The sequence below is a fragment of the Corapipo altera genome, unplaced genomic scaffold (assembly GCF_003945725.1).
Source record: "Corapipo altera isolate COAL_440 unplaced genomic scaffold, ASM394572v1 61, whole genome shotgun sequence".
NCBI lineage: Eukaryota > Metazoa > Chordata > Aves > Passeriformes > Pipridae > Corapipo > Corapipo altera.
Genome location: NW_020884910.1, coordinates 7,807,556 through 7,828,821, shown reverse-complemented (window position 1 = coordinate 7,828,821; position 21,266 = coordinate 7,807,556). Strand labels below are relative to the sequence as shown.

Genomic DNA, 21,266 nt, shown 5'->3' with positions numbered 1-21,266 from the left:
ATCTCATACTTGATATAGGTTTGAGTTCACAATTGGGTTTAAGCTGTATTTGATATAAATGCATCCCTCATGACCATTTAACAGCAATGAAACACTAGCTGAGGTGATGTGAAGATGCATTTGTCTAAAATCTGTTAGTACTTAGCATTTCTGGCTGAAATAGACACAGTGAGAGAAAAAAACCTGAGCAGTTTGCTATGTAGGACTGCATTCTGTATGTGGCAGCTTTTAGATGAAATTCTTCAACCTGATGTTTCACTGTCCTGTCTCTATTATGGAGTTCAGAGCATGGCCATTCCTCACTGCAAAGGATCTGCATTGCTTAATTTACCTAGAATGTGTTGATAATCATGTGGTTAATAATTGCATTAAATTTGTGTAGTTTCCAATACAGTGATGAAAAGAAGAATGCCTTCAGCTGTTCAGGTAGGATCAATCTCTCCAAGCGACACTAGGTGAGCCACCTTTAGAACAGCATGATTTAATAAAGCATAGATGTGTTCAGTGAAAAAAAAAATCCACTAGGATTTCCAAAGGGTGCTATGGCATATGGTTCAAGCGTCTCTTGAGGAATATGTGCAAATAAATAAAATAATTAGGACTTTCAGTCATATTTGTTATATTGAAATATTAACTGATAGAGCACTGAAACAGGTGCTCAGAGAAGCTGGATAAATTCCACCGTTGGAGATGTTTAGGAATTGCCTGGACAAGGTCTTGAGCAGCCTAATCTGGCTTATCTGGCTTTGGAGTTTGCATTCTGTGGGCAGAGGCTTGGCCTGGAAACTTCAGGAGGTGCCTTCCACTGCAAATCTTTCTTTGATTCTCTGAATCTATTTTATCTTAGGGGAACAGGAACATCTCTTATGTTACCTCGAAAGGAGGAGGCAGGAACTGTCAAATAGAAATGTCTTCTAAGTGTGTGGTAGTGCATTATCTCTCTCCTATGTCTAGTCATTCTCCAGCTAAAGTGTTTGACTTTGCTGATAAAAACATTGCTCACTCTCCTCCTGCCACTCAAAAAATCTCAGAGAAGCAGATGTTGTACTGCAGAGGAAGCAGAGTTGCCTTCTTACAGGTGGGAAGTGCACCAGGTGGTAACCTGACCTGAAGTAAAGCTAAACCTGGTTCGTTGAAGGACATGTGAGAAGGAGAGGCTTATTCTCAGCTTCTTAAATACACACCTTCCCCACCTATACTCTGGAAGAGTGAGGTAGGTTAGCTGCTCTTCAGAGAATCTGGTAAACAAACAAGGGGGCACAGTCAGGGTTCTTCAGACTCCCTTAAGATCTTGTTGACAAGACAGCACAACTGCCGTGTTTACTGCATACCCATGTATGATATATCCTTGGTAAGCATGTGTAGCTAGTTGTGAATTGCATATAACCAATGGCATTTCAAGATTAGTATCTGAAGACAAAGACTGGACTAAGTAGTTAGGAAATTCAGAGGAATTGGAGATACACGAGGATTTAACATGCTGATTTGGGTAAATAACAGAAGTGCAGTACCCAGTGATATTTCTGAGCTGATGCTGATTCTTTTCCTCTGCAGGCACCATCAGTGGCTGTGTGCCCTGTTAAGCATTCCTTGGCAGCAGGAGGAACAGATGCAGGACATTCCTGCAGCCTGTTTGATAGTGTAATACATCTCAAAACCTTCAGAGATGTTTTACAGTGCTGCTGAAATCTGTGAGACAGCTTTGAGGATGGCAGCCTGATGTGAACTCTTTTGACCTTCTTTTGTACCTCCAGAAAGTCTGCTCAATCTCTTTAGACCACAGCCAGCTTTTTCTTGGCATGTTAGAAAACAATGAGAATTCTGTGACCATATTTGTACTCCCAAAAAGGAGATGAAAAGGTTTTGGAAAGATTGGGAAGTGGTAACTAGAAAGAAAAAAGAAAAAAAAGAAAAATGAGCTGCATCGGTCTGAGAGTTTCTGTCTCAGTCTCCCTCCTTGGGTACATTTGGGCCTGCACCTTGGACTATTGGTGGATTGATCTGCCTTTTCATCCTTAATGCTATCTGTGAAGGAGCATTGCCTTACCTTTTCTATTGATCTCTCTTGCTTTCTGCTCCTCTAGCTTTATGGCAAATACACAGATCAGATAACTGACATTTCAGAGAAGGAAGCAGCAAAACTATTGAAGAAACAGGTCGAAAAGAACAATGGAAGACCCCTGAAACGTGACAGTCAAGTACAGATCAAAGAAGAACACTATTCCAAATGTCAAGGTAGGGAGAATTCATCTTTCATTACCCTATGACCAGACATACGGTAGGCCCACCAGAGAGATGGAATTTAAGGAATTGTGACTGGGGAGAAGCAGAGGGGGAAGGAAAAGGAATCTCACTGGAAGAAAAAACTTCTTCATGTGAGCTTTCATCCTAGGAAGAGTCAAGATCTGTTTGTAATAAAAAACAATAATAATATTTTTTTCCACAACAGATCTCTGTAACAAGAGGAAAACGACTTCCTTGTATCAGACTTCTGCTGCTAGTGTACAAGATGTTAAATTCCACCCTATTTTTCCTCACACACACACACACACACACACACACACACACCCTCCCCTTTTATTCTTTTGCATAACTGTGTGAGAGAGGGATGGGTACCAGTCCTTCAACACAAATCCCATGATGCTTCCAAATAAATCCTGGTTGTGGTCAGTTCTCACCATAGGAGAGATAGACACATGCTTCATCTATCTTCCCTCAGTTTTTCTGGTTCACTTCCCTCCACAGACTGTGCTAAACGCATGCAGAAATATATTACCAAGAAGCTTGGAGAGGACTGGATTTTTTTGGTTCTGCTGGGTCTGGTCATGGCGTTGGTGAGCTGGGGAATGGATTATGCCAGCGCGAAGAGCCTACAGGGTGGGTCCCGTTCAGGTGTTGCAAAAGCAGATTGTAAATTATACAAATGTTTTACAAAGCCCAATGATCAATGTTCCTCCTCCTTTAACATCAGCATATATCCTCACCCCTTGCTGTCAGGGAAGTTTGAAGTTTGACAGTTAAATGGGAAGAGGTTCATTAGAAGGATGGCAGGGAAAAATTTAGAAGTTAGTGGGCATAAACAAAGGATATGTGTATAATGAGCCAAAGACAAAACCATTACCTTCAATACCTTCCCCTTCTGCTCCCTTGAATATGCAGGAGCACAGGGAAGTAGTACTGTGGTCCTTCCTATTATACTGCTTCTCTTCCTCCCCAAGAATATTAAGCACATGAAGACGGGAAGGGGAAGGAGTTCTTAGACGTCCTCCTGACACTGTTTTGACTTTTTATATCATTATTCTTTCCAAATTTTATTTATACAGTGCCCTGCAGTTTTCTGCTACCTGGCATCATAGTGCTCTGACCTTTGACCTTTTTCAGAAAGATCTCCTCTTTGCTGTCTTATATCCCTTCCCTGCATTTTTCCTGTGGTCTGTTTCCCCTTTCCCAGCTATGAAAATTACACAATTTTTCAGGCCCCCTTCCCCTTATCTCAGTGTGCACATGCACACACAGCATTGCTCACATCCTTTTAACTACACTGTTCCTTTGTCCTTACCTTCAGTGTCCCAATCCTTACCAGCACATACACACTAACCCTTTCTGCTTCGCTGCTGATTTCCACCAGACACTGCAATTCCTCAAAGCTCCCAATATTCCTTCAGCCAAGGTTCCTCCCAGAACTTCCCCATCTGCCAGGAGTCTGCTATAGTCTACCAGTCTCTGAGAGTCCCTATCCTTTACTTTCTGCAGCTGAGTCCTTTGGTTTTTGGGTTTTTTTCCTTTCCCTCCCCCAAGTCTCAGCCTCCTACTATGTAGGGAGCCAGCTCAGGTAGAGAAGATACAGTTGCACAGGAGCTACAGTTCAGTATGGATTCTCAGCCACTCATGCTGTGGTATCTACCTGAGCAATGGTACCACTGCTGTTTTAATAGCTATTGGCACAGCTCCCCTCATGCTGCTGCTCTCCAAGGCAAATCATAATCAGAGCTTTTAAACTAATTTTTAGGAAGAAAAGATTGGTGGACCACTTTATTCTCCTTCAGGACACACATAAGAGAGTCAGGCTGCCAAATGAAAAGAGACTGTACAGTGATTCAACTTCACAACTGCTTAGGTCAACACACCTCTTCTTAGGTCACACTGGGGCACAGGCATTAATAGTGTTTTCTACCCATTCCTCCAGAATGCCTGCTTTATTTGGGAATTCATACTCAAAATGTAACAGGGCTTCTCTTAGAAAATAAAGACTTTGGGGTAGCATTTCTCAGGGAGATTTAGCATGGGCACGTTTGCAATTGTGTGATTCTTTGATATGTACCAACCTGTTTGGAGCAGCTGTGGTTACTGACAACTTCTCTGTTTTTCTGTCTACAGCCTACAAGTGGATGTACAGAAAGCTGCACCCGAATGTTCCTATGCAGTATGTGGTGTGGGTTGCATACCCACTTGCTCTTATTCTGTTTGCGGCCATTGTCTGCCACCTCGTCTCTCCACAGGCTGTTGGTGAGGGCAGAAGGCATGGCAACATCTGTTTCTGTCTGTCTTGTTTTTCTTGTTTCATTTGCCTGCGGGTTTAGTTCATTTCCTGCTCTGCTGTTGTTATCAGGGTCTGGGATCCCAGAGCTCAAGACCATTATGAGGGGAGTGGTCCTCAAGGAATATCTCACTCTCAAAGCTTTTGTGGCCAAAGTTGTGAGCCTTACAGCTGGGCTTGGAAGTGGCATGCCTGTGGGGAAAGAGGTAAATATTGCTGTTTCCATGTGCAATAGTGATCAGAGTCTGGAAAATAAATGGAGATTGGAGGACTGAGGAAGATTAAAGGGTCTGTAGCACAAGTCTTATGAGGAGTGGCTAAGAGAGCTAGCATGGTTTAGCCTAGAGAAGAGGAGGTTCAGGAGGGACCTTGTCACTCTCTACAACTAGACAAACTGAAAGGAGGTTGTAGCCAGGTGGGGGTTGGTCTCTTCTCCAAGGTAACAAATGACAGGACAAGAGGAAGTGGCCTCAAGTTGCACCAGGGGAAGTTTAAACTAGCCATTAGGAAAAACCTCTTCACTGAAAGGGTTGTCAGGTATTGAAATAGGCTGCCCAGGCAAGCGATGGAATCACCATCCTTGGAAGAATTCAAAAGCTGAGTGATTGTGGCATCTGGGGACATGGTCTAGTGGTGAACATGGTGCTGCTGGGTTAACAACTGGACTCTGTGGTCTCGGTGATCTAGGTCTTTTCCAACCCTATTGATTGTCTGAATGGCTGAGATGGCCAAAGAGAAATTATGAGGTCTTCAATAGCTAAATGCTTGTCAGTAACCAGAGGGTAACCCTCTCTTATTTCCTCCTCCTCTTCTCTTGCAGGGTCCTTTTGTTCATATTGCCAGTATCTGTGCTGCAGTACTCAGCAAGTTCATGTCAATCTTCTGTGGTGTGTATGAGGTAAGACACATGTCTCTGCATATAGCTTTTCCACAGGCTGAACTCCGCAGACACATAGGATAGTATGGGTAGGCCACAAAACAGAGAGGAAATATGGTTTGAAGTTCACTGTACTGCTGAGCAGCAAAATACAAACCAGACAAAATGGTAGTGGGAGGCCAGATATACAGTCTAGGACCACCAATGTTACCTTTCAATTACACAGAGGCTGATTAGGAATATGTATTTGACAAGTTTTCAATGCTGATACTTTTGCACTGTGATCATTGTCTATATAAAAAAGTAGCTGCAGACAAAAATCAATTTGTCCTTAAGCCAAATTTATACAGCATTGCTAATTATAGACACTGATACCATCTCTATGCTTTTGTTATTGCAGAACAACCTCTGCAGGCCAATCACTGTGTTGACTAGTTGTACAAAAAAATCTATTAACTGCACATATAGCTAAATGTAGGAACTCCCTTACATGTAGGCTTTTAGCAGAAACTTACTGTATAATACAACAACTGGAGGGGCTGTTTTACTTGAGTGTCTGTGCACAAGGACCAGATGTCACTGCCGAAGACCAGCTGACAGTACTAAAGACTGCACTAAAGCGTGTAGAGCCTGCTATTTGTAATAGCAGTGGCTGAATCTGCTGCTGGCTGTTGCTTATTTTCATTATTCTGGGTCCTAACCCCCTGGCTTTGCTCCCTCTAACCCCAGCATGCCCGTCTCTGGCTGCAATCTGTGTTCCAGAATGTGCATAGGCAGTTCGACCTTCTGGTGCCGGCTTGCGCAGTTGGAGTTGGATGTTGCTTCGGGGCTCCTCTTGGAGGCAAGTGTCTTCCTATATGTGGCATTTAATGTACAAGTCATTTAGCCTCTTGCTGTGAGATTTTCTGCTCTCAGGAAAGGTTCTCCACAGACACCTTACCACTCTAGCAACACGAGTTCTTTCTTTTCACATGAAACTGGTGGCAGCAAAAGGAAGGGAAGATTATAGGAAGAGTGACACCAATTAATATGCTGATTTCTAATCAATAGCTTGTTCAGTCCCTGCCTGCCATGGACATTGTTCCACCTGGAGAGCACCAAGGGCTGTCCAGAAAGTCAACAAGGATCGAGTAGAGAATGGAAGTTAAAAAGCACTTCAATGTAAGGAGTAGCAGTAGAGCAGGAGGTGATGGTGAGTGTGACAGGAAGTGATAATGTGAACTCGAAACTACTACATGAATACTTCAGCAATGGACTGGAGAACAGAAACTTCAGTGTGTGAAGTTTTGAACTCCCCATATAAGAGAGGTGCAAAGAGCCAATGGGATGATTGGGAGTTTGGAGTAATGGTATATGAGGAGAAGCTCAGGAAGCTGGATTTGTTCAGCCTAAAGGAAAAAAGGCTAAAGGGGGATGATGTAACCAATGTCATCAGCCACCTAAAGGAAGGTTTTAGCAAAGATTGATCCAGGCTCTTTCCAGAGTGACATAGTGCAAGAAGCAATGGACACAACTTGCAATGAGGGAAATTTTGACTGTGTTCAAGGAAATTATGTTCCCTTCTCCCCGGGGTGATTCAGCACTGCCATAGATACTCAGAGTTTCCAGGGAATTTCCACCCTTGGAGATGTTCAGGACTCACCTGGACAAGAACCTGATTTAGCCTTGGAATTAGCAGAACTCTGAGCAGGAAGTTGAAAGAGGCAACTCCAGTAGTCCCTTCCCACCTTTCTGTGATCCCAGTTTGAGGAGAAATGTGGAAATTTATGTCTCCTCCTCACATTTGTACTAGTCTTCTGATTCATGGAATTTCTTTAAACAGCACATGTGCCAGAGGAACATAACTTCTCTTAAAGCAGTGGAAATACATTCATAAATAATTTGTCTTTAAAACATTCTCCATTCTTTGTTGTGCCTTCATTTCACTTCTCTCTCTCCCCGTGCACTGCCCTGAGCCTCTCTCCATGGTTATTGTGCTCATAAGTTTAAGGAGTTTTTAAATGCTATGTTTTTTTCTAAGTTGGCTTTATTTCGCCCATACACTACTTTCCTGTTAGTCTTCAAACGAATGAGTTAGCTGACAGATGCAACATGGTCTTGCAGCAGCAATAATAATGATCTTTACTCTGGTTGGCTATTTTAAAAAAAGGAATGTAGTTTGTCTGCTACAGACTAGAGGTTCTTCAATTGATAACTTGAGAAAAGATGTGCCAGGAAGAAAATCAGGCTCAGCAAGAAAGAGGCTGAGAGCTGTATGTCCCCTTGCAACAAGGGAAATTCTATCCTTGCATAAAAAACATTTCTTCCCTTGCCCCAGGGTGGTTCAGGGGGCAGAAGTGCCAAGAGAGGCTAGGGAATCTCCACCATTGGAGGTGTTCAGGGCTCACCTAGCACCCTGATCCAGAACATCCTGATCCTAGCACCCTTGGTCTAACCTTGGAGTTAGTCCATCTCTGACGGAGAGATAGAGAAGCACTCAGAACCACCTTCCAAACTAATACTTGCTGTGAGTCTGTGATAACACTGTAGTATGGGAACAAACAGAAAATTATAATAGTTTTTGTAGCCCTAGTTCCTCTTTTGGATTCACACCAAATTGCCATATGTGATTTCCATTACCTGGGAGACATGTAATCTTCAACTGACCTTAGTCCAGGATATAGCTTGCAACTTCATATCATATTGCCCGTGGTGCATAATTCTTGGCACTGTTGCTGATAAATACCACTGTATGTTTTAATGAGGATGGATATAAAAAACCAGTTTATCCCTTGACAAGTTAATGGTGCCCAGTCTCTTAGAAAGACTCTACCTTTTATACCTTCTAATTCCCTTTATTATCATGATAGTTTTCACCAGGATATCACAATGTTTTACTAGGTGATCTGTTACCCACTCACCTACCCAGTGTGAAAGGACCTTCAGCATGACACACTCTGCTCTGGACATGCATGTGCCTTGTACACACTGACTTACAGAGTGGGTTTTTTGAGGTAGTCTGTGGCACAAGTGCATCCTGAGATTCCCTGCCAAACTAAAAGAGATGGAGCGAAACCTACTTAGGCTCATTCAACCCTCTGGAATATTTTCCATGAGACATTTCTTTTACAGTGACAGAAATGTGGAAGATGAGATGCTGTCTTCTTCATGTGTCTTGAATGTGTGATTCCAGGTATATGCCTGTCCTAGGCCAGGTCTTGTCTTTTGAATATTTTGAAGCCATTTCAGTAGGGAGAAATAAGATAAATGTAGCTATAACTGAGACTGGTGACAGAGCTGGGTGATCTTATGTGGCCATACCTGCCAATTTTGTTACTCAGTCTCTGATTTCTTTCCTTCTTTCTTCTGTTTGTCTGTGTCTCTGTCTCTTTCACCAGTAGCAGCCATATTATTACACAGATGTCCTGACTGTGGGGTGTGCTGTGGGCGTTGGCTGCTGCTTTGGAACACCACTTGGAGGCAAGTGGCTGTTCTGTTTCCTTTTTCTCAGGTACCTAAATCCTCTCCTGACTAGTCCTCCTCTCCTCTTCCCCTTTCCTGCACCACATTTTTGATCTATCATTTACTTTGGACAAAGAAGCTTACCTTTATTGTTACCAACCTCTCCAGCATCTCTGACACAGTCTTTTTTAACACGTGTTGTCCACCTTCTGGAGGCAAGAGGGGAAGGCTCTCTAGAACAGTGGTCTCCAAATTGGGGTGCACATATCCCAGGGGGTGTGCAAGGTGATCGATTGGGTGTGGGAAGGAAATAGCGGAATTTTTATTTTTTTAATATAAAAAACTAAATAAATTAAACTTTGCTAACGTTAATTATACGTATTGGCCATGGTGCCCTCTTATGTCATATGGCCACTTATCACATACAGTGCATGAGGCATAGGGTTGTTCCCAAAGCAGAGAGTTGACCATGGTGCCTCAATCATTTGCTTTCTTGCAGCATATTGCCATGTGTTGCAATCAATATGTGCCCACATTGGATTAAGTGGATTTTTGGATTATATTATCTAGTGTTAACTAAACTAATCCTCACAAATTTTACAAGTGGCTTAAAAAGATCCCTGCAAAGAGGCCACGGATTGAAGATAACACTAATAATGCAAGCTCAGACAAACGACAAGAAAATGGCAGAGCTGACACTTTTACTCCTTGTACAGGCTCTTAATCAGCCACACTATGAGGTACAGCAGTGATCAGCTAATCAGACCTGACAAGAAGTTGGACAAAAAAATCAAAATTATCAAAGACTATTTTAAATATGGATTTACATCTGCTATCATTAACGATGAACCTCACCCTAAGTGTGTATTGTGCTTTGAGAAGTTCACTAATGATGGTATGAAGCCATAAGAAATAGTAAGACATTTAAAATCTAAGCACCCAGAACATGAAGACAAACCTCTACAATTATTTTAGTGATGTTTCAAGTCATGTGACATTCAATACAGTACAAAATTTCACTGAACTTAATGACAAATTACACTTAATGACATTAGTGTAGAAGACAGGAAGGTTTTTCTTGCTTCACAGTGAAATACAAAAAGCCACACACCACCGAGAAAACACTTGTTCTTCCTGCCAAGGTAAAAATGTCTGCAATAATACACAGTAGAGCAGCAAACTAAAATGCATTCCTTGGTCAGCAAACACTGTGGAAAGATACATAGGAAATATTGCTAAAGGTTTGAAGAAACAGGTATTCGTACAAATTACACTCTAGAAGCGGCTTCCTGTTTGGATGGATGAAAGTACAGGTGTTTCTAAAATGCCTCACATTATGGTATTTGCCAAATTCTGTTTCAATAGTGAAATACATGCAGAACTACTTTCTGTGAGTCACTGAAGGAAAGATCTAGTACAGAAGCTGTGTTCTCAACAGTAAATCACTTCTTTAATAAAAATACTTTATGGAAAAGCTGTGGAGCGGACTAAGAGAAGGACTGGGTGGTTACATTGATAGTGCTACATCAGGAATTTGTTCACTGTGATGTTCATGGATGAGCTATTGCAGCAAAGAAATGGGAGACAGACATGCACAAGGTGCTACAGGATATCATTGATGTGCTTCATTTCATAAAAACAAGACTGAAACAGTAGAGTCTTTGCAATACATTGTAATGAGATGGGGTGGGCAGTGACCATGAAAATTCTAGAGATATTTGCTGATTATCTCATGGCAACTGAATTTAAAGAGCAGTTACACATTTTTCTTTTACAAAAATGACAAGTCTTCTGAATTTGCTGATCTTTTCTGTGATGACAGGAGTCTGCCAGTAGCATGCTACCTAGCAGTTATTTTTGAAAAAATAAACATATTTGATGCATGTACTTGATGCACTTGAAGGTGAGAACAAAATTTTTTTGCTCCAATAAGAAATAAAACAAATACTTTTTTAAAATTTTTGTTTATTTCACCTCATCTTTTTTAAATTTCTTTTTTGTGTATGTTTTATATTGTACATAATATTTTAGTACAGTAATGCATGCATATTATTTTTAAATAAATACACTTATAAAAGGGAGGGTACATGCTGAAAAATCTTTTACTGATAGGAGTATGTGATCAAATAAGTGTGGAGACCACTGCTCTAGAAGGCTATTTAGAAGCCTCTCTCATGCTTCTAACATTGCACTTCTGATTCTAACTTTGCTCCCTTTCCATCTCTTTCTAGGGGTACTTTTCAGCATTGAGGTCACTTCCACTTACTTTGCTGTGCGCAATTATTGGAGAGGTTTCTTTGCAGCTACCTTTAGTGCCTTCATTTTCCGAGTTCTTGCAGTTTGGAACAAGGATGCAGGTAAGCTAAGAGCTACTGTCTTCATAAAAAGTTGCTGTATTGATGCACTACTTTCCATCTTCCTCCAAACCACAATGTTCTACGACGTTTGAAACTTCTGCCATAACGTGTGATTTCAGCAGTACAGAGGAGAAGAGAAAGAGAAGTGTCTTGTCACAGATTGTCTAACATAACCTATTCCTAAGTGTGCTGAGGATATGACTGATAAATGACAGAATATGAGTGTTTGGCAAACAAAAGGGCCCCTGAGGCGAGATTTTTGCCTCTACTCAAAATAATATGAAGGCTGTAAACACAGAGATATCCCATCACAGAGAATGCAATATCTACCACAGTATGTGCTGCTGTGATCTGATGGAAATACCATGGTCTACTTTGGTCATCTCTTAACTAAAAACATTAAAACAAATAGTCAAGAAAATTGAGATGATTAAATGATTAAGAGGCTACAGGACTGGTAGGATATGACTGAAGGTCCTGAAAAAATAACTGTCTCAAGTAACTGAAAAGCATGAGAGTGACATTTGTGCAGACAGAAATAGCACAGGGCAAGCTTCTTCAGGAAAGCATCTCAGACACTGCAGGAATAGAGCTCTGGTGCAGAAGAATGCCATTTCTATGTAAACCTCTTCCTTATAATGCCTTTTTATTTCATTTTTACAGTTGTATCTATTTTATTATCTGAGCTCCATGGGGGCAGTTTGCTTAGTTAAAACTGCTGTAACTTGTGTCTCTGGGCTTCACAGGGCTGGATTTTTTCAGAGTTTGAACATACTCTTGAATATAGAAAATGATTACACTTTCTACTCGAATGTAGAAAGTGACTACATCTTTGTTTATGTCACAATGCCTAAAAGCGAGGGGTATTCAACCATTAGATCCATCCCAAAACACCCCTCCCCTCAATCTTTCTGTTCTTTTCATTAAAAAATATAAGAAATTCAAAGAGAGATGACAGGAGATAATTTCCTGTCCTTCACTTTGTCTACTTTCTCAAATCACTAGAAATCAGCTTAATCCTGAAACATCTTGACTCCTGTCGTATTAATGGCTCCTTAAGTTCTCCTTCATTGACTGTCTGGGTTAAAAAGCTCCATGATTCAATTGTCTATGACAAATTGTTCCTTTTCATAGTTCTGAATTTTCTTTGTCTGTGTTGCTAGTCTCCTTGTTCTTGTATTAAGGAACTAGAAATTTTTGTGTAGCTAAGTCATTCATTATTTTATGATCTTTTATCATGCCTGCTCTAACTTATCTTTCATGTCTTTTCTTGCTCATTTCCCTTGGAAGTTACAAGTGCAGTTTTTTCAGTCTTTGTTCATGCAAGGGTTTTTCTGTTATGCCTGCTACCAGGCAGTAGCAGGTAGGGAAGCGATCATATCAGAGTGACAAATGCAATTAAGTTGTGTAGCATCTCACCAAAAGTCTTTTATTTCTTAGACCCACAAAATCTTTGCCTGCTTCTAGATACTCATGGCTTTCTTGGCAGGCTTTACACCATTGTCTGTACTTTGCAAATAATGTCTGACCCACTCTCTTTGACTGCTGAAGCTTAAGCCCCTGTTTGCCAGCCATGGAGGACTGGAGTTCTACAATCTGCAAAACTTCTGCTTTACCATGTCCTGAACTTTCATCTTATTTGCCATAGTGTTTTATGTCTTGCCTTCCTTCTGCTCCTTCTGATCACTTCTACATGTTATTTTAAAGTGTTTACATGTGTTATTTTAAAGTTCAAAGCTATTTTTAAGTAGACTTCACATTAACTAGACTTTCTCATTTCTTTTTACTTTTTCTAACCTTGAAAGAATTGAACAGCTACTCTAAAGTGGTGAAGTTTGTAGCCAATGGAGAGAAAAGGGCTTAGACATTCAGTTTCAGGATGGGTTAGCGACTCGGGAAACAGAATGAAGATAGGTGGGGTGAATCTTTCTGTGGAAAGTTCTTTCTGTCTTGTGGGAGTAGAGAGGGAACCTAGAAAGACTCAGACTAAGTGCTGTGACTGTCTCCCTTTGCTCTGGTCACCCTGTGGCAAAAGTCTTCGAAAATGAGCCCTACTATATTTTTTAGTGCACTGCCATTTAGTGGCTTGGACCATCTGCTTCCTAAAACTGTATTGAGATGATCCATTTTTTGGGCTGATCTAACAAAAAAAAGAGGATATCTCGTTTTTCACCATCTTCGATTCCCCTCCCTTGTACCATCTCTGTGTTTGTTGGACCCCTCCATTCAACTTGCTTTCCTGGCAGAGGACCAATCCAGGAAAAGAGCAGATACGTTTTCTGTCAAATTGCAATGAGAAGAAAGAATTAAGTGAAGGCTGTGGGAATAGGCACGATGGGAAAGGAGAATAGTGCAGCTGGGAGGGAAGGAACACGGTGGAGAGGCAGACAGCAAGATCTTCCCAATTTGGAAAGTAGCATGCAGTTATCTTAGCTAATGTAACTCACAGAGACCTGATTAAATCATTGCCCTAAACCTAGTGCTGCCTGAACAATTAACAAGTAATTAATGCCTCCTATCATTGCTATACAATGTTAGATTTTCACTGCTTCTTTTATTTCCTCATTTTGCAAATAATCGCTTCATCCAGGGCAAATTGGGATTTACATACATCCTCATTCAGCTGCATTTCCACCCAATTAAATTGCTAATTTGTACTTCACCCATTGGCATACAGATATGTATGGTTTCCACACAACAGTGTACCTCCAGATAAAAGTAAGACAGGTTTCAATATTTCATTTTAGCAGGGCAACACTACCAGGAGGAGTGAGCTGGAGAAGATGGGGCTTAGCTGATCTTTTCCATCTCTCATTTCTAAGCCTTTCATTGTTTTGGTACCAGTCAAAAATTTTGCAGATGTAACTTCAGAGAGGATCTGAGTTTTGTTTCTAGAAGGCAATCAACTGTGGGTGACACAGCTTCTCCAGATATGCAAGCACTGCCTGCCTCAGCAAAGAGACCTTTTCAGAGTCAGTGAGTATAGTGAACAGAGCTTTTTTTTTTCTGCAATAGTGAATGGATGGTAGAAGACAAGAAAGAAAAGAAAACCCTTTAAAAATCTGGGATTGTAGTTAAAAAATGTATACAGTCTCTGAAAACAAATTTATAATATCTAGGGTTGCAAGTGCTCAGAAATAGGCACTACTAAAATCAGAGCAGTCTGCCAATCTGTAATACTGTATATAATGTCATGGAACCACACAGGAGCACATATAAACTAGTTTCCTTGTCCCTACTCCTAGATTTTATGGCATTTAACTTCTCACTTCGTTATTATTTTTCCTCCTCTACCTCCTTGGTCTCTCACAGATACCATCACAGCCCTGTTCAGAACAAACTTCCGTATGGATTTCCCCTTTGATCTGCAAGAGCTGCCAGCGTTTGCTATAATAGGGTAAGTTCCCAGGAAACTGACTCCTTGCTCTGCAAAGTTATAATGTGATCTCTGTTAGAAATTCTTCTGCCAAATAGTTACATACATCACTTTTAGACACTTTGGTTGTCACAAATAAGGCTTCTACTTGTTGGAATTCCTCCTTCAGATGGTGTCCATGCAGCACAATGGGTAAAGAAGGAAATGTGGGTATTATCAAGCTGTTTGTTATTTCCTTTCCACATATCTTCTTGAAAAATTAAGTTCTGAGGAAAAAAAAAAGTCAGTTTAACTTGGTTGAAGTTCTGGGAATAGATTTACTGAATGGGCCTTTAACTGTTTTGATGGCATCCCCAAGTGAACTGATCCAACAAGTATGGCCTTTTCATATGATAAAAATGGAACAAAAGATTTAACCAGAAGTTTCATTTTCATCAGATCAGAATTTTCAAGAGAGATTGGTACATCCGACATGGTGGCAAGGGCAACTGAACTGTAATTGGATTCAGTGAGAACAATGGTTAATTTATTAAGATGAACATCAGTTTTATTTTGTTTATGGAGATATCTGATTTGGTTTCTTTTGTGGATGTGGATTCTTTGATTTGGAAATGAAAGAATGAACTTAAGAAGAATAAATATTGGGAAATACTAGAGAAAACCTGAATTTGGAATTGCTGTGGTTAGAGCCTGAGAGAGGCTCCAGGGAAATCACTGCAGAGCAGTAATGAAGGGAATGTACCGTAAGAACAAACACCTGTACTAGTGTGGTGATCACATTCTGTTGCAAGACCTGGATCCCAGACCAGAAATGTATTTGAGGTTTTCCAGCTCCTTTTAGTAGGCTGCCCTCCTCATAATTTATTTGAACATGAACTGAAGTGGAATTTTTTGAAGGCAATCAGATATATTGAAAATGCATGAATATACACGAGTTCTTGCTAATAATATGTATCCATTTTGTTCTTCCACTTAAACAGACTTCCATGCTGAACTAGGGGGAATCTATTTGTTTAGACTGTCAAGGAAAAAAGTAATCCTGATTTACAGCTGATTGGTAGAATGCAAAACTTCTTGTTGCCATGTTTTGAACAGAGTTGACCGAGCTGGATTTTTTTGGTACTGCATATAGGCTAGGAAAAGGAGTATGAAAGCAAAATGCTTTCAAATGCCTGGGTATTCAGTGTGGTAGTTAAAATAGAAGACAGTTCTAAAGACTTGGATAATCTTGGATAAAGTCCTGATGCCAACTTGGAATGCTCCAAGTTCTCTTACGTCTCAAAGTTGAACTCTCTTTCTATCCAACATATTTCTTCGCTTTCAGGTAGGACAAGCACTATCAACAGGCAGATCTTGTTCTTCCCTGTCAGTAAATATTAAAGTGCATAATATATACAGGAAGTGCACTTCCAGTTTGTTGGCAAATTATTAGACATAAATGCAGAGATCTATTTTTAAAAATAAGGTATTACAGAGAAATTTAGTTCACTGTGAAGTTCTTAGGCCTATGTTGCCTGGTCTATTTTAACTGTAGTTCTAAACAGTGCTTGCTTAAAATATTTAAGAGTAGTTCATTGGACATGTTTGTTTGTGAACAGCTTTAGATTTAGCTTAAACTTGTTTCTATGCAATTTTTAAATGACCAAGCAGGATTTTTTTCAACATGCAATTTTTTAAGTATGCTAAGTTAATCTTTGAGATTTGGCAAAAGCATTCTTAGAATATAAGAAGGAAAATTCCATTAATTTTTAAAATTAATAGAATGAAAATCTTATCTGTTTATTCTCAATATTATGTGGATTAATTATGTACCACATAAAATAAGGCTTCCCCTCACAAATTCCAAATGCAGTCTTTTTTTGTTCTTTTTTTTTTTTTTTTTACCTTTCAATATTAGACCCTATTTATCCTGGTTTCGTTAGGCTTCAGAGCATAAGGATAAGACCACTATAATTTTTTTTTACTTTATTAGGATCAGAAACTTAGGCCTAGGTGATTAGGATCATAGAAATTACATACTTTGCTGTAGGCACAAGAGTTGCAATTACTTTTAGTATTTGTTTTAGGCATATAATTTTGCTGAATCAGAGTTAAACTCCCTTCATTTTAACTATTTCCTGTTCCAACCTGATGTTTAACTTCTGACAATACTGGTCTTTGTCCAGTTGCTCTTTGACAGCCCCCACTGAGAACTTGCAATCACTTTTTATAGACTATTTTACAGATTTTTATAGATGAGATTTCCCCCTCTAAGCAAGAGAAAATTTAAGTGCTAAAATGACAGCATGAATGACAAAGAGGTCCAAAGTAATCTCTTCCCTTTCATCAGGGAGTCAATGTCTTCAAATGAGTTGCTGTAGGAGTAACCCTTTAGGTGACATTTAAAAGACTTCATAAGCAGCTAAAGATGAAACCACTTAAATTCATTTTCTTGGTTGATCATTTGTACATTATCTGGTTTTTTATGACTTTATTTATTTTTCTCCATCTTAGCATATGTTCTGGGTTCCTTGGAGCGTTTTTTGTTTATCTCAATCGCCAAGTGGTCCTGTGCGTCCGGCGTCACAAGGCTCTGAGCCAGTTTCTCACCAAATAGTGAGTGCCTCTGAAGATACTCTCTTTAGAGACCAGATTTCTACACCCTACTGCTGTTGGATAGTAACAAATGCATTCTGGAAGGTATTATAATATTTCAAGTGTGAGATAGTAAAAATATGAGAAGCTGCTCTCATACAGGAGTAAGATCTCTGTAACCATCAAGAGGGTTTTTCTGCACTGGATTTTCTTCTTGAGCAGCCCCAATTGTTTCAAATAGTTTACTGATTTAGAAAGGTGACTGTAATATTCATTAAGAGGACAAGGGAAACTATTGATTAGATAGGTAATATTTTCCCCCTCTCTAATAAAGTCCTAACCTCCAAAGATATAATCTGAAGAAGAAAAAATGGCTAACTGTAAATATCTTCAGTCTCTTTAACAGAAGAAATCTTATGCTATGAGAGGTGTGGAGGACCTACATTTCTTAGCGAGTTGCAAACCTGAGCAGAATAAAACTACTAGATAAATAGAAGTTCAAACTAACTTAATTTCTTATGTGGAAAACAAATTGTCTTTCTTCATTATGTAGCATTACCCACAACCATCGACAGAGCCATCAAATTAAGTTAATAACAAAGTGAAGCAAAGCCTGCAAAGTGAGAATTTACTTTAATTTTTTTCAGAATTTTGTAGGCCCTTAGACTGAAAGAAATTAAAGTTTATATTTTGCCTTCCTGAATACCACAGCATCTCAGAAAACACTTCCTATAGTGAACACAGTAACTTGCCAGGGGATACATGACAGAATTAGTCCAGCATGTAGAGGTAGCTTAACATTGTCCTAGTGCTCATGAAGTGTCTCAGTTTACCCAGAAACCCACACTGGGACTGGACACAGCAGTATGAAAACACAGATGGCTTCAGCCTGCTCTCCAGCTATGGCCCACTGGCCCAGCACATCTAGACCCACTAAATACCAAGGACACCTTCCCCAGAATTGTGATGGTCAGCAATTCCGTGGAAAGAGAAGCAGTTTTTCCCATAAGATTTAACGCAGTAGGGGGTGCCTGCAGGAAAAAACTGTACATTTAAATCCACTAGGACAGGACACATTGCATGGGTGATGAAGAAGCAAGACTGGCATAATCAGGACAATGGAGGAGGTACTGGCTTTTGACAGTTGGTCGACACATCATTGCAAATACAAGTTTCCCTGTGCACATTCAAGTTTGTGCATTTTGTACATCCCTCTCTCTCCCTTCATCCCTCCCATTACATTAACTCTGGTTGGAAAAAGGGCTTTGCTGACAGGTGAACTCTCTATGAATTGTGATGATAAGTGGAGCCAGTAACAGCACTCCAAAGCACAGGATACAGGTACAGAGAGCTGTCACAGAAATAGCATTCATAGTTCTGAAGTGATAGTGCTACAAGAAGAGAATGTGGGGTCATATTTTAATAAATTTTTCTTCCTTTACAGCCGACTCATATACCCTGGGGTTATAACCTTCCTTATAGCAACTGCGACATTTCCTCCTGGATTTGGGCAGTTCATGGCAGGAGAGGTGAGAGCGGAACATATATTAGCAATTCTGTGCAATTCTGCAGAACAATCTCTTCTTATCCTGTGCCCCCATTACTTTGTGTCATGGAAAGGGGAAGAAAGATATAGGAGGAGTTTGAACTGAGGAGGCACTATATGATCCCTGCTATCTCCTTCATATAAAACTTGAAATAGGTCCATTCTCCTAAGCAAATAATAAGGAAGATGTCACCCCACGTGTAAAAGCAGTTATCCTTTCACCTGTTCAGGTAAAGTTTTATCTCTCTTCCTGAAGATGAAAAATGTGAATTAAGTCTAGTAATCATGAATTACCAAAGCAAAAATCTCCTCCACTTTCTTGCAACAGTTAGAATACTTACTCCATCTAATCTCATGACTCACACCTGTTTTTTTGCTGTTCAGTTGATGCCACGGGAAGCCATCAGCACTCTCTTTGATAACTATACCTGGATAAAACACACTGGGGACACTCAGATCCTAGGGAAATCTGCTGCCTGGATTCATCCTAAAGTCAGCATCTTCATCATCATCCTACTCTTCTTCCTCGTGAAGGTAAGAAGCACTGCTCCCTAGGTCAATCTCATCACACATTCTGATGAATGACCTTTGATACTCACTGTATAGATGCTGGTAGGGAGGACTACATCAGGAAAGATTTATCAAATTCCACAAAAATAAATATTTGACTAAAAAGCTCTTGGATAATATATATTTGATCTAAATAAATTTTGATACCATCTATTTTATATTCCTGACTACAGATAGGCGACAAATAAGAATATGTGAGGATCAAGGATTCGTTACAATTTCTTTGTTTACCATAATTGGATGGAGAAATACATCTGAAAACAGTTTACTTGCATCTCAGAAAGCAACAGCTGATTAAAAGTTCTGAGCTGACATGGTGTATGGAGGTTGCAACTGTTCAGCCTTGAAAGGATCAATTGTGTAACTGATACAGGACAGAACAAAAGAAAACATCTGAAAGAAGAAAACATGGTATTCCAGTTTTCAAAATACAAGTAACAAGAAAGAGGTTTTCCTAAGATGGAAAAAAAATATATAAAAGGATAAAAATATCATAGAAAAGGTCCTATTTTTTCCTATTTGTTGCAAAGGAGCAGAAGAGCTGAGGCCACCTTGCAATGTCAGTCAAACATTTCAGTAGATCAGGAATGGACATCAATGAGTGATTGACACAGCTGTTTCCACCTAGAGTAAAACAGTCTATCGAATTTCTGACAGGAGGCTAAGGGTTCTGCTTGTGTGATAATTCTTATTATAGTGTTCCAAGTAGATAAGGTCTCCTTCAGCTGAATAAAAGAGGTATGGACTACATGGTGTATCTCTTCTGAGTCCATCTTTTTGTCTTTGGAAGAGCTGCATCCTCAGATACTAGAGTCATTGGCCTTGTCCTACTAACTAAAGGTTTTCTCAACTCACTAGACAACTGTACCAAGCAGTTTATTTTCTTCAGGACATGTTCAGAGTTGAGATAGACCATATAAACAAGAAACTGCTGTTTTTGTTCTGGGCAAAGCCTTGGCCTGATTCTCCACTGCACTATAGTTCCAGTTCTCGGCTATATTTGGCCAGATTTGGTACTGCAAAGACAGAGCTTAGTTAGCAGTACTCCATTTCTGCAGCTTGCTGGCCTCTGTGGCCAGCCAGGAACTTTTCCTCAAATGGCTTATGGAAGGAAGAGCACATTGGCCGTTGAGGTATTTTTAAGATCGTTGCCTGCAGAAGAAGTCTGTATGTGCTGGGCTAAGTCAGCATTTTAATTGGTCTTAGCAATACCAGAACAGATTTCTTTATTTTGACCAATGTAGTGATAACACAAGAGGCAACAGACACAAGCTTGAGAAAACAAAACTTAGGAGTTAGACTTGAGGAAAAAATTTTCCTGACTGTGGGTCAGCAGTAGCACAAATGTCCAGAAAAGCTGGGGAATCTCCACCCTTCAAGATGTTTAGAACTCACCTGGAGAAGGCTCTGAGCAACCCCATCTAACTTAGGAGTTAGCACTTCTGGGAGCAGGGAGTTGGGGAAAAGGCCTCCAGAATTCTCTTTGTACTGAAATCTTTCTGAGTCAGTGAATTTTTTACAACCCTGTTCTATAGAAAGCTAAGGTGTTTGGAGCAGTAGGAAATATCAACTCCTGAGGTCCAAGGCAAAGGAGTTCTCCTGTTCATCCATCCCCTTGGTGATTCAGCTTCCCTGCCACCACAGGGGTCACATAGAGGTCCTCTGCATCAGTGTTGGTGTGTTGCCACAATTCCTCCAGCTCCCTTTCATGCCTCACAGCCCCTTTATCCTTTACTTTCTGGCTGAACTGCCAGATCCCTCAGAACGTGATTCCTCATAGATTCACAGGATGGGCAGTAGAGTGAAGCTGCAGGAAATGCTATTGCTGCTCAGTAACAACTGCACTCTCTGCCTCTGTTCTAGTTCTGCATGTCTGCTGTTTTTACTACGATGCCAATCCCCTGTGGAGGCTTCATGCCTGTTTTCGTATTAGGTGAGTCTCAATTTTTTGTTGCAGCATATACGTCTGACAGGTGGGGAGGATAAGA

At 40.2% G+C, this 21,266-nt stretch overlaps 1 protein-coding gene across 6 annotated transcripts in view; it reads left to right on the top strand.

Moving 5' to 3' along the window:
• The window catches only part of CLCN1 (chloride voltage-gated channel 1), a 56,473-nt gene that overhangs the window by 24,222 nt on the left and 10,985 nt on the right, over positions 1–21,266 (top strand). For 4 of the 6 annotated variants that reach the window (XM_027653422.1, XM_027653420.1, XM_027653419.1 and 1 more), the window contains exons 2-13: positions 2,085–2,235; positions 2,746–2,877; positions 4,378–4,506; positions 4,610–4,743; positions 5,358–5,435; positions 8,795–8,873; positions 11,087–11,212; positions 14,525–14,609; positions 17,082–17,183; positions 18,607–18,691; positions 19,093–19,242; positions 21,142–21,211. In XM_027653422.1, the coding sequence (XP_027509223.1) occupies positions 2,085–2,235; positions 2,746–2,877; positions 4,378–4,506; positions 4,610–4,743; positions 5,358–5,435; positions 8,795–8,873; positions 11,087–11,212; positions 14,525–14,609; positions 17,082–17,183; positions 18,607–18,691; positions 19,093–19,242; positions 21,142–21,211 (1,321 nt within the window). Of the gene's footprint in view, positions 1–2,084; positions 2,236–2,745; positions 2,878–4,377; positions 4,507–4,609; positions 4,744–5,357; positions 5,436–8,794; positions 8,874–11,086; positions 11,213–14,524; positions 14,610–17,081; positions 17,184–18,606; positions 18,692–19,092; positions 19,243–21,141; positions 21,212–21,266 lie in introns of those variants that run through there. The other 2 variants (XM_027653421.1, XM_027653423.1) reach the window with 2 other exon arrangements.